This window comes from Zalophus californianus, chromosome 3, assembly GCF_009762305.2.
Source record: "Zalophus californianus isolate mZalCal1 chromosome 3, mZalCal1.pri.v2, whole genome shotgun sequence".
Classification (NCBI taxonomy): domain Eukaryota; kingdom Metazoa; phylum Chordata; class Mammalia; order Carnivora; family Otariidae; genus Zalophus; species Zalophus californianus.
In genome coordinates this window covers 52578939-52592668 of record NC_045597.1, presented here as the reverse complement: position 1 = coordinate 52592668, position 13730 = coordinate 52578939, and the positions used below count along the sequence as shown (strand labels likewise).

At 37.0% G+C, this 13730-nt stretch overlaps 1 protein-coding gene across 4 annotated transcripts in view; it reads left to right on the top strand.

Annotated features, from left to right (window-relative positions):
* VWA8 (von Willebrand factor A domain containing 8) overlaps window positions 1–13730 on the top strand; it is a 342103-nt gene that overhangs the window by 11127 nt on the left and 317246 nt on the right. For all 4 annotated transcript variants that reach the window (XR_003519024.2, XR_003519025.2, XM_027588721.2 and 1 more), the window contains exon 2: window positions 2225–2302. Coding sequence is in view for 2 of the 4 variants with exons in the window: in XM_027588721.2 (XP_027444522.1) it covers window positions 2225–2302 (78 nt within the window). In the remaining 2 variants the exon portion in view is untranslated. The remainder of the gene's footprint in view (window positions 1–2224; window positions 2303–13730) is intronic.

Genomic DNA, 13730 nt, shown 5'->3' with positions numbered 1-13730 from the left:
AATTTGAGAGCCAGGAATATGTTAGTTGCACTGGAAGGTGTAAGACTGGATGAGCTCCTCAAGAAGAGGTGGCAGGTGGAATAGAAAAGAGCCTAGAAAAAGAGAAGTTGAGGAGAAGAGGAAGAGCAAGCAAGGAAGACTTGGCGTCATGGTGAGGGAGGAAGGAAACAGAGGAGGAGAGGGGGCTGGGAGAGGGAGAAAGACGTGGGATCCCCTGTGGTGTAAGTCTTGAAAGGAGGCGGGGCCCCGACTCTACCCTGGCAAGTCCAGGCAGCTGGGCTGTGGGTAGTAACCTAGGCTTGGCCAGTGAGGTGCCCTGCCCAGGACTTCAAGTCACGATGGAATTATGCAGAGTTTACCACAGTTTACCTGTGGCAGGGTCCTTACTAGAAGATGCATCTGAAGACTAGATTAAAGATAAAGAATCATGATTTCTGTAACTTCAAATAATGTTTTCCCAACTTTTCTACAAGTTGGGAAAACATTTCTACTATTTCTATTGAGAAATAGCAAAATGAAATGGGGGAAAAAGTTGTCCTCTGGTCGTGGTGTCCCAGGTGTGGATCTCGTGGTGCCAGGGGCGGTACCTCAGTGAGCCTATCCCGGGGTGTGACTTTGTGTGACTGCTGTGTTTCTCCATTGCCTTCGTGCCATGCTGTGGACTAGTTATTGAGCCGACGTCTCCTCAGTAACCCACGCTTCCCGCGAGCTACCTCACGTTACCGCTGTCACGGAAACTCCAGTGACTTTTTACTAAGCTAGTTTGAGATGGGGTTTCTGCTGGAGCAGTTGTATGAAATAACTCGTGGGAACCACAGGTTACTTAGAGTTGAGGTTAAATGAAGTAACATAAATAACGTGTCTATAACAATATTTGCCGAATAACCAGGATTCAATAAGTATTAGCCGATGTCTAGACTAATTTAGAGGAAAAGTCCTTTGACTTACACTCTAAAAATACTTGTTTTCTGTATTAGAAAGTATATCTGTGTTTTACATGATGTTTTCTCTCAACTTGCCACATAACTGTAATACATTTATCTGTAAAATCTTTTTTTAAGTGTTTTTTTTTTAAGATTTTATTTATTTTGACACACAGAGAGAGACAGCGAGAGAGGGAACACAAGCAGGGGGAGTGGGAGAGGGAGAGTCAGGCTCCCCGCCGAGCAGAGAGCCCGACACGGGGCTCAGTCCCAGGACCCTAGGACCATGACCCGAGCCAAAGGCAGACACCCAACGACTGAGCCACCCAGGTGCCCCTAAATGTTTTTTAACAGAGTTACAGATTTCCTCACTTGTAAAGCCTCTGTCTCACATGGTTATTCTGGGAATGTATAAAGTACTTAGAAGATAGTAATCATTCAACAAATGTTGGCTGCTTTTGTTATTATTACGATGATATAAAGCCTTAGTCTCCGGGATACCTAAGTAGCTCAGAACTGGCGATGTTGAAAGTTGTGTTTTACACAGCTACTTTTTCTAAGTGTCCTTGAGCCAGCCCTTTATAAATGAAGTCCCAGGTGCAGATGGGATCAGTATGTCTATTTTGCTGTGGGAGAGAGCAAAGCAGAAAGTGTTTGGGTTAGTCCTGCACTTTAGAAGATCAGCCAGAAATTAATGTTACTTAAAATTAGAACCATGTAGAAGTGGGAACTTTTGCCTGTTTTGCTTGTTTCATGTAGGAATTTTTGCATATAGGCTGGGGCTTTCCTAGAAATACTGCATTTTTGGATTATGTTGCTAGAGAACTTGAAGTTGTATGTAGTAAAAATAAGAACCTATAAGGATGGATGTAAAAAGGTTGTAACTTGTAGTAAAGATGCCACCTTATGGATGCTTTGGTTGATCTTAAACAAAATGCATCCTTCTGTATTGTTGTTGACTTTATTAGTATTGCTATTAATGAGAAAATTGCCATTAATGAGAAAATAATAAAATTCTGTTGTACTTCACTTTTCTTTTTTTTTTTTTTTTTTGCTAATGTAGCATTTAAAATGTATATTTCACCAATGCTTCCCTTTTCCATTATACAACTTATACTTTGGTTACACGTTTTAGAGCATAGTGGTTGACATAGACAGGTGTGTCTATGCAGCCGAACACAGGCAGATGTGGGTGCATTTCTATAAAGTCCTTCTCTGTAGGGCAGGACAGTCATTGTTGGGAAAGGCATAGTGCATGGTTTTGTCTCTTGTAATGGTGTATTTCCTTGTTCTCTTTTTAGGCGATACAGTTAATATTGGAGATGTATCCTACAAGTTGAAAACTCCTAAGAGCCCAGAACTTGTGCCACAGAACTACAGTAAGAAATAGTCATTTATTTATGAATGAATAACTTTTAACTTTTCATTATGGGGATTTTCAAACATATGCAAAACTAGAAAAAATAGTATAAACATGATGTACTTATCATTCAACTTGAACATTTATCAATGTATGTCAGTCTTCTTTTAACTGATTCCCATTTTTCTTCTGGAGTATTTAAAACCTATCTCAGACATCCTACCACTTCACCCTTGAATATTTCAGTAAAACATTTATTTTTTCATGTACTATTCTTTCTTTTTTAAATTGGGATAAAATATAATAAAATGCACAGATCTTAAGTATTCATTTTGATTAGTTTTGACAATTTTATAAACTTGTATAACCACCAAGATTACTTTCATCACCTCTGAATATTCTTCTGTGCCCCTTCCCCTCTGCTCTGCCCTGGAAACCAGTGTTCTTTTTTTTCTACCATGATGGATTAGGTTTGCCTGTTCTTTAGCTTTCTATAAATAGAATCATATAGTATAGTTTTTCTGGGTGTGTATTTGGCTTCTTTCTATCAAGATGATGATTTTGAAATTCATCCATGTTCCCATACTTATCAGTTTGTTTTTAATTGCTGAGTAGTATTACATTGTATAAATATCCCACACTTTTTTACCTGTTCTGTTGATAGACATTTGGAGGGTTTCCATTTTTAGACTGTTATGAATAAGGTGCTATGAATATTCCTGTACAAGTCTTGTAGTCATAACTTTTCACTTCTCTTGAATAAATAACTAGGAGTTGAATTGATGTGTCGTAGGACGGATGGCTGTTTAACTTTTATAAGACACTGTCAAACAATTCTCCAAGGTAGTTGTGCTATTTTACTCTTTGACCAACAGTGATGTTCTATATTCCTGCCAACATTGGACTTTCTAGTCTTCTCGATTTTACTCATTCTACTAGGTGTGAAATAGTAACTTGTCATGGTTTTTGTTTTATAGCAGCTTTATTGAGATATAATTAGTATACCATAAAATTTATCTTTTTAAAAAAATTTACCTTTTTAAAGTGTACAACTCAGTGGTTTTTTATATATTTACAGAGTTGTGCAACCATACCCCATCTAACTTTAGAACATTTTCATCATACCAAAAAGAAACCTCGTACCCATTAACAGTCACTCCTTGTTTCGTTCTCCGACAACTGTACACACCCTACCCCATCCCCAGCCTCTGGCAGTCACTAATATGTTTTCTGTTTCTGTAGATTTGCCTACTCTCAATATTTCATATAGATGAGATCATACTATACGTGGCCTTTGTGTCTGACTTTTTTCACTTATATGTTTCCATGGTTTATCCATGTTGTAGCATGTATCACTACTGGATTCCTCTTAGGACTAAATAATATTCCATTGTATGGCTCTACCAATTTTTGCTTATCCAGTCATCAGTTGATGGACATTTGGTTTGTTTCTACTTTTGTGTTGTTACAAATGATCCTGTTACATGGATATTCATGTAAGTTTTTGGACAGACATATGTTTTCAGTTTTCTTGGGTATGTACCTAGGAGTGGAGTTGCTAGGTCAGAGGGTAACTCTATGTTTCACATTTTGAGGAGTTATCAAACTGTTCTCCACAGAGGCTGCCCCGTTTTACATTCCCCCCCCCCAATGTCTGAGGCTTCCAGTTTCTCCACATCTTCACCAACACTTTATTACTGCCTGTCTTTTTATTATAGCCATCTTCCATCAGTATGAAGTGGTATCTCGTGGTGATTTGCATTTCCCTAATGACTCACAGTCACTTGTTTGCTCAAAATCATGTCACTTCTTTTCTCAAAATTCCTTAAATGACTCCTCATACCTTAGGAACCAAGGTCACTCTTTACCTTTCATGATCTAGTCTCAGCCTCATCTCCTGTTATTCTCCTTCCCTATTTCCAGTCATTGGACACAAAATAGATAATTTTTTGTTCACTCTTTAGATTCTTCCACTAGACACCTGCTCCTTGAGGGAAGATGTGCTCCTTGAGGGAAAATGTGCTCCTTGAGGGAAAATATCTCCCTTTCATCTAATATAAGTTTCCAGTGACTCTACCTCCCAAATGGCTCTGCTATCTGTCCTCTCCACTCTGTCTCACTTTTCTTTTACTATATATTTTTTGTTATTTTCTTAGTGGTCACTCTAGGCACTACAATTAACAATTTAGCTTGAAACAAACTTGTACCTATTAATAATAACTTAATTTCAGTTGTGTAACAAAAACTTTGCTCTAATACAGCTTTCTTCCCTTCTGCTTCCTTTTTGTTTTTATTGTCATACAAAATGTATCTTTATACATTAAAATCTGTCATCACAACTTCATAATTATCACTATATGAAGTTGTCTTTTAAATCAGGAGAAGGAAAGAATTACAAATAAAAATGTTTATACTGTCTTTATATTTTCATATGTAGTGAGTGACCTTTACTAGTATTCTTTGTGTCTTTGTGTATATTTGAGTTACTGTCTCATGTGCATTCATTTCAGCTTGAAGGACGGACTCTTTTTAGTATTTCTTGTAGGGCAGATCTAGTGATGAATTCTCTCAGTTTTGGTTATCTGGAAATTTCTTAATACGACTTGGCTGATAAGTTTTTTTCCCAGCACTTTGAATATGTCATCTTATTGCCTCTGGCTTCCATAGTTTCTGATGAGAAATCAGTTATTAATTTTATCAAGAATCCTTTCTAATGATGAGCCACTTGTCTTTGCTCTCAAGATAGTCCATTTATCTTTGTCTTTTGATAGTTTGACTTGATGTGTCTCAGTGCAGTCTCTTTGAGTTTTACTTATTTGGAGTTTGTTGAGCTTCTTGGATGTGCATTCTAATGTTTTCCGTTAATTTGGGGGAGTTCTTTTGTAAACATCATTATCATTTCTTCCCTCCTCTCTGTCTTTCTGGGACTCCCACTGTGTATGTGTTAATATACTAGATGGTTGTACCATAGGTTTCTGAGGGCCTGTTAATTTTTCTTCATTCTTTTTTCTTTCTGTTTCTTAGACTGGATAATTTCATCTACTAAATTCAAGTTTGCTGATTATTCTGCCCGCTCATGTCTGTTGTTGAGGCCCTTTAATGATTTTTTTCATTTCACTTTTTGTAGTTTTTGACTTTAGAATTTCTATTTGAATCTTTTTTATAATTTCTATTTCTTTATTGATATTTTCTAGTGAGATATTGTTGTCATACTTTAAGTTTTTAGACATGGTTTGTTTGGATTCTTGAACATATTTATAAAAGCTAATTTAAAGTATTTTCTACTAAGTTCAGTGTCTGGCTTCCTCAAAGATAGTTTTATTGACTGCTTTTTTTCTTTTGTGTATGCTATACTTTCCTGTTTCTTTGTGTTTCTTACCTTTTTTTTTTTTTTTTTGAAAAGTAAACCTATTAAATAGTATAATGTGACTACTCTGGACATCAGCTTCCCCTCCTCGCCTAGGGTTTGGTTTGGCTCCAGTTGTTTGTTTAATGACGTATGTAGACTGTTTTTCTGAAATCTGTACTCTTTGTCATGTGCAGCCACTGAAGTTCCTGCTCAATTAGCTTACTGGCCTGCCAGTAATGGGACAGAGATTTCTTAAATGCCTCAGACAAATCTGTTCTAGTTTTTGACCAGGGCCTGTGTGTGCATGTTGGACATGATTTCCAGTGAAGCTCCAGAGGCAGCTTATAAGTATGTCTTACTGCTTGTGCAAAGCTTCAGTGTCAGCCAGAGGTGAGCCATTAGGCCCTTCTCGGAACTTTCCCAGACATGTGCATGGCTTTCTAGATTCCTAGACATACACTGTAGTTTTTCAAGCCTTCCTTTGGACATCTTATTCCCAGTTTTTCCTTTTAAGTTGTTTGTTTGTGTTTTGGTCATCTTTTTGGATGCTCCAACTGGTTTTGGTGCCTCGCGCAGCTGTGATGTTAAACAGTTGTTGATTTTTTTTTATTTTTTTATTTTTTTGACAAACACCCTGGGGTAGTGTTATTTGCACACTGGGAGCTCTGAGTGGGTCAAATGAAGTCAAATTCTAAAAAAGGAGTTTTTCAGGGAGCTGTTAGAGAAGTCAAGTAGGGATAGTTTTCTAGGGCTGGGATGGTTAGGAAACTGTAACCCTGTTCCGTCCCCTTCAGTGGTTGTAGTGGTAATTCACGATTACCACAGAGCTGGGGAAAGACATGGGAACACGGCAAGTTAACAGACCACAAAACTTACAGTTCATACTAAGGTTCACCCATTTTTCTTGGATAAATGCTTGTCAGTTTGTTGGAAGTCTCTTATTAATTTCTAGAGTTCTGAAAAACTTAATTTTGATCATTTTTGCCAGTGTTGCCATTGCCTTCCTGGGTGAGTGGATTTTCAGAGGTCCTTGCCCAGCTATCCAGTAGTGCACGTCCCTCATTGTGGTTTTAATCTCTATGTCCCTGATGAGGAGTGATGTTCAAGGTATTTTCCTATGCTTATTGGATATTTGTATATCTTTTGTGCTGTATCTGTTAAAATATTTTCCTTATTTAAAAAAGCAGATTTTGCCTTTTTATTGTTGATTTGTAAAAGTTCTTCATATACTCTAGACACAAGGCCTTTGTCATATATATATGTATTATGAATATTTTTTCAGTCTCTCCCCTGTCTAACCATTTTCTCAGTGGTATCTTTTAGTTGGCAGGAGTTTTGATTACATACAGTTTATCTTTTATTATGGTTAGTGCTTTATTATGTCTTAGAAATCTTTGCCTACGTTGAGGTTGTGAAGATGGTCTGTATTTTTTTCTAAGAACTTTATAATTCTGTTTTATTTTAAAGGGATAGGTCCATTTCATCTCAGTTTTAAAATTTATTGACTTTTTCTTTTGTAATGTAGCCTTTATTATGCTTTAAATATCTGTAGAGTCTGTATTGCTATTCCCTCTTTTATTCCTAATATTGGAAATGTGGGTTTTTTTTCTTTCTCTAGGGGTTTATCAATGATACTAACTTAAAAAAAATAGCTTTTCATTGTTGATTTTTCTCTGTTGTTTGTCCATTTGTTATTTCACTGATTTCCACTCTTTTACTACTTCCTTACTTTTATTTACTTTGGTTCCTATTCTTTGTCTAATTATTTAAGGTAGAGGTTCAGATTATTGTTTTTGCCCCTTTTTTCCTGATTTAGTTGTCCAAAGCTGTAAATTTCCATCTAAATTGTGCTTTAGCCCTGCCTCACAGATATTAATTTGTTAAGTTTTCATTATTATTCCATTCAAGATATTTCTAAAAATCACAGATTTTTTTTTTTTGCTCAGGGGTTATTTAGAGGTATGTTTGCTTCATTTCCAGTATTTGGTTTTTCTTTATCTTACAGTTATTGATTTCTAATTTAATACTATTATGGTCAGAGAACATATTCTGTAGAGTTTCAGTTCTTTGAAATTATAATTATTGAGACTTAACAATCAGCATAAGGGCTCTCTTGGTGAGTGTTTCATGTAAACTTTGAAAAGAATTAGTGTTCTGCTGTTATTGGGTGTTGTAGTCTATAAATATTAATTAGGTCAGTGTTGACAATATTGTTCAAGTCCTTTATGTTTTTGTTGATTTTATCTACCTCTTCAATCAGCTGCTGATAAAGTGGTATTAAAACCTCTATTATGACTGTAGATTGTAGATTTTTTTGCCCTTTAGTCTATTAATTTTTATTTTGTGTATCTCAAACCTCTCTAATAGGTATATACACATTTATAATGTTATGTCCTCTTTATGAACGGTCCCTTTTATTATTACGCAGTGCTGTCATCTGGTAACAGTTTTTTTCCTTAAAGTTTATTTTGTCCGATAGTAATGTAAACCACACCATCTTTCTTGTGCTAAGTGTTTGTATGGTACGCTCTTTTTCATTCTTTTACTTTCATCTGGTCTGTGCCTTTATATTTTAATTGTGTCTGATGAACAGCTTATTTATCCATTCTGACAAGCTCTTTCTTTGATTTGGAATGTTCAACCCTTTTATATTTAATATAATTATTGATGTAGATGTGTTTATGTAGACCATCTTGATTTTTTTTTGCTTTGTCCTCTTTATATTTTTATATACATCTTTTATCATCTTTTCAGAGATAATATATTCCATTTTGTCTCTTTCATTGGCTTTCTAGTTATGCCTCTTTTTCTAGTGTAGTTTGGTTCAATAGAGCTTTCTGAAGTGATGGATATGTCCTTTATTTGTGCTGCCCAATATAGCAGGCACTAGCCACATGTGGTGATTAACCATTCAAAGTGTGGCCAGTGCAGTCAACAAGGAAAATAATTTTAGATTTTATTTAATTTTAAGTTAATTTAAACTCAGATTTAAATAGCAACATGTGACTAGTGGGTACTCTATTGAACAGTGATGCTCTAGGGATTATAATATACATCTTCAACTCATCATAGTCTACTTTCCAATAATAGATCTATTTTAGGAACAATGTGGTAACTTTTCAACACTATTCTTTTATTTACCTCTCATAACCTTGGTAGTCTTGCTATCATATATTTTAATTCTGTATATACTAAAACGCCACAATTTTGTTATTTTTTTACTTTAGGCAATTAATGGAATTTTAAATTAAATATATATATATGTAAAATGAAGATGATTTTTAAAGTTGTTTTTTTTTTAAGATTTTATTTATTTATTTGAGAGAGACAGATAGTGACAGAGCTAGCGAGAGAGAGCATAAGCCAGTAGGAGAGGGAGAAGCAGGCTCCCGCCAAGCAGGGAGCCTGATGTGGGACTCTATCCCAGGACCCTGGGATCACGACCTGAGCCCAAGGCAGACGCTTAACCGACTGAGCCACCCAGGCACCCCGATTTTTAAAGTTTTTAATATTTACCCATATTTTAATGTTTTATGCTGCTTTTCATTTCTTCCTGCAGATTCAGATATCCATCTGAAAGCATTTCTCTTCAGCCAGAAGAGTTTCTTTTAGCACTTTTTTCTCCTGTATTTTTTAATTTATTTTATTTTGTTATGTTATGTTAATCACCATTCATTACATCATTAGTTTTTGTTGTAGTGTTCCATGATTCATTGTTTGCGTATAACACCCAGTGCTCCATTCAATATGTGCCCTCTTTAATACCCATCCCCCCTCCCCCACCCCCCTCCCCTCTAGAACCTTCAGTTTGTTTCTCAGAGTCCATAGTCTCTCATGGTTCGTCTCCCCCTCCGATTTCCCCTCTTCATTTTTCCCTTCCTACTATCTTAGCACCTTTTTTTAATAGCCTTGTGATAGGAATTCTCTCATCTGGTTTTTTGTTTTTTGGTTTTTTGTTTGTTTGTTTGTTTTTAAAAATTTTACTCATTTATTTTGAGAAGAGAGAGTGAGCATGAGCAGGGTCCGGGGCAGAGGAAAAGAGAAAGAGAATCTCAGCAGACTCCCTGCTGAGCACAGAGCTGGACTGGACTAGATCTCACCACCCTGAGATCACAACCCGAGGTAAATCAAGAGTTGGTTGCTTAACCAACTGAGCCACCCAGGCACCCCTCTTTTTTTTTTAAGTAAGCTCCACACCCAGTGTGGGGCTCAAACTCACAACCCCGAGATCAAGAGTTACATGCTCTTCTGACTGAACCAGCCAGGTGACCCTCATCTGTTGTCTATCCTAACATGTGTTTTTATTTTGCTTTCCCCCCCTCACTGGAAATGGACTGCCAGTTTTTTATTCTGTTTTGTTTTGTTAGTACTGTAAAGATATCATTTTATTGTCTTCTGTTTTCTATTGTTTCTAATAAAAAGTCACCTGTCATTTTTGTTGTACTCGTAGTTGTTATTTGTCCTTTTTCTCTGTCTACATTACAATTTTTCTTTTTATCTCCTTTTTAAACTAAAAGTTTGGCTTTGATGTACATAGTTGTGTTCTTTGAATTTATCTTGTATTTCTCTCAGTTCCTTGAGTCTCTGGGTTAATAACTTTATTTTTTATTTTTTTAAAGATTTTACTTATTCATTTGACAGAGAGAGACACAGCGAGAGAGGGAACACAAGCAGGGGGAGTGGGAGAGGGAGAAGCAGGCTTCCTGCAGAGCAGGGAGCCCAATGTGGGGCTCGATCCCAGGACCTTGGGATCATGACCTGAGCCGAAGGCAGACATTTAACGACTGAGCCACCCAGGTGCCCTTCTGGGTTAATAACTTTAATCAATTTTGGAAAATTCTTGGCCATAATTAAGTTAATTGATTTTCTTTTCAGCTTTGTACAGTCTTAGTTTCATCTCATCTGATGATTCATTAATTTCTGTTAGTACATTTTTCATTTCTACATCCATTCAGTTTTTCTTTATATTTTCAGTCTCTCATGCTTGAATACATTCATGTTGTCCTTCTTTTGCACTAGATATTTTAACATATTTTTCATGGTCTAATAATTCCAGCATCTAGGCCATTTTTAGAACTTCTTTTATTGATTTTTGAACATGGATCACATTTTCTTGCTTCTCTGTTTGTGTCATAATATTTTATTGTGTGCCAGACATTGTGTATAAAAGAACCGTAGAGACTGAAGTAAATGATATTTACCCCCAGAAAAGGGCATGCCTCTTCATCTGCTAAGTCCCGTGTTTGTGGAGGGGGTGCCACCGAAGGAGGAAGGCTGAGTCAAACTAATATGTGCTTGAGCTGAGACTGGGCTTTCTGTAGATTAGTTAGATTCCACTTATCTCTACCTTCAAAGGTATTGAGGAAGAGATCAGGACTTTTTCTTAGTAATGTGCAGCATGTGAATTCTGGTGAGATTCCAGAGCTTTTTTTATGCTTTATAGCTGAATTTCCAGCTCTACAAACCATGGCTAGTCTCTGCGTTATGGCTCCATCTTTGGATTGCTGGGGAGTTTTGCCATTTAGTCCTGTATTCTGCTTTCTCCAACCCAGATCTCTCTTTATGCTGTTGCCCTGCCTCCAGCCTCCAGAGGCCATATCAGTGAAGGCCAAGAGTGCCAAAGAGGCATTTATCTCAGCTCTTCTGCCCTAACACGGTCCATGAAAACTGCTGCCTTATACGGTATAAAGTCGTGAAGTGCCTTGAAGGGATTTCTGTTGCTTCCTCTGTCCCACCCCCAGCCTTCAGTGGGTTGTTGCCTTGTATTAACAAAAGGTCCAGTATGCTTCAGGAAGAATACCTCTCAGTTCTTGCCCTGTGTCTCGTTTTTAGTGTGTATCCCTGTGCACTCAGTGAAGGCCAATGAGGAAGAGTTAGTGGGTAGGTGCAGATTCTCTCTATGACTGAGACTTTTCAGTAGATTAGTTCATCATGTCAGCTTGTGTGTGGCCATTGTAAGTTTGCTAAAAGTTCAGCTGCTTCTCCTGATACACCTATGGCGGATTCTTCCTCCTCCTACCATTCTGCCAGGGATGTTTATTAGCTGTGGGTCTCTTCTCTCTTTGAAAATGCTCATTACTCTCTAGAATTTAGTTCATTCAGGTTTCTTTGTATTCTTAGCTGTGTGGTAGGTTTTAAGAAACTGATTTTTACAGATCAACTGCCTAGTTCTGGTTGTTAGGTTGAAAGTAAAATTCTCTTCAATTCTCTTCATCCTAACTAGAAGTGGGAGTCAGGAACATTTATTTGTAGTATTCATTATTTAATGGTTATGCCTAATCGTATTATTGTATTGATAGGTAATCTATTCTGGGGGTGAGACTGGGGACTTAAATCTTTAACAAGTTTTTATATTTACCTAGAGAAGACTTAACAAAATAGATTTATAACACCTTACATGATAATTGAAAACACTCATTTTTTTTTTTTCCTGCTTTCTGGATCTTTTTTTATTACCAATGTAGCTAATAACTTTTATAACGAACTTCAGAAGTGAGGAATAACAGGCAGTGGGAAAACTGTTATATAGTTTGGGTTCTATATGGAAACATCTATTTGGAGGGGGAGGATTATGTTTAAGATTTTGTCTGTGTTATTTCCTAGATAGGAATTTCTTTTTCTTTTCTTCCTATACTTCTTCTTCATCTTTGTCTTCGTCTTCTTCATCTCCTCCTCCTTCTTCTTTTTAGATGTGTGAATTTCTGTAGTCATTTAACTGCTCTGATTTCCTTGCCAGTGTGGGAACAATCATTTCAACCTTATGGATGATAGATTGTAAGGATTGAATCAGATAGCCTATGTGAAATGAATAGGATAATACCTGGCACATAGTGCTCAATAAATTTGAGTCCCTGACACAACCATTTCCTCAGTCTTCTGATTCTGTTCCTTCTTGCTTCCCATTATCCCATGCTTGTAACACTGTTGAATATGGTTAATACTAAGGGCTGCTATGATTCTGCTTAAGAGATACGCTAAAAACGTTTTCGTCTTCACTCAGTCTTACTTTTAAAAAAATGAATCTGGAGGGGTGCCTGGGTGGCTCAGTCAGTTAAGCATCCAACTTTTGATTTTGGCTCCGGTCATGATCTCAGGGTCATGAGATTGAGCCCTGCATTGGGCTCCATGTTGGACGTAGAGCCTGCTTGGGATTCTACCCCTCCCTCTCCCCCACTTTCTCTCTCTCTAAAAAATAAAATAAATAAAAAATGAATCTGGAATACATCTTCTCTAGATTTGATTTCGAATTTGCTCTTAGTTAGGTTGTTTCCAGGATCACACGTGGTGGTAGGCTCTTCAAAAAAGCTTCAGTTTTTTTTTCAAAGATAAAGCATCACGTGTTTATAGTGTGGAAAGAATGTTGGCCTTTCAAGCCTCACCTAGATAGGAAGCATAGTCATTGCCTGACTGCTCTCAGCAGGGGATAGCACTATCCTTCCCTTCTTTTAACAACTAAGATGGTACCATCTCTCTCCTATTGACCATCTGCTAAAATATTTTACCGTACCCACAGATGCTTAACCAATTGGGGGATGGGGATCTTATTAAGTGAGAGAATGTATACCAGCTTTAAGGATTCAAGGGAGCCTAGTAATAATATCAGTTTTAAGACTTACAAACATATGCTTTGAATGAATATATTTCCACATTTTGCAAATGACTGGGGAGCAATATAGCAGTAGTTGGCTTAGATCAAGTTCCATGTGTAAAAGGTATCTGTTTTTATTTTTTTTATTTTTTAAAGATTTTATTTATTTATTTGACAGAGACACAGCAAGAGAGGGAACACAAGCAGGGGGAGTGGGAGAGGGAGAAGCAGACTTCCTGCTGAGCAGGGAGCCCAGTGCGGGGCTCAATCCCAGGACCCTGGGATCATGACCTGAGCTGAAGGCAGACGCTTAATGACTGAGCCACCCAGGCACCCCAAAAGATACCTGTTTTTAAATACAGCAAGACTCAAATATATTGTCACCAAAAAAACCCAGAAAAGCAAACCAAGAAAAACCCTCAACATTTTCTGGTTTAACATACTTTGAATTTCTGTTGCTGTTTTCATACATCTCTTATGCAATCAAAATTTTTCACTTCTTTTGTGTTT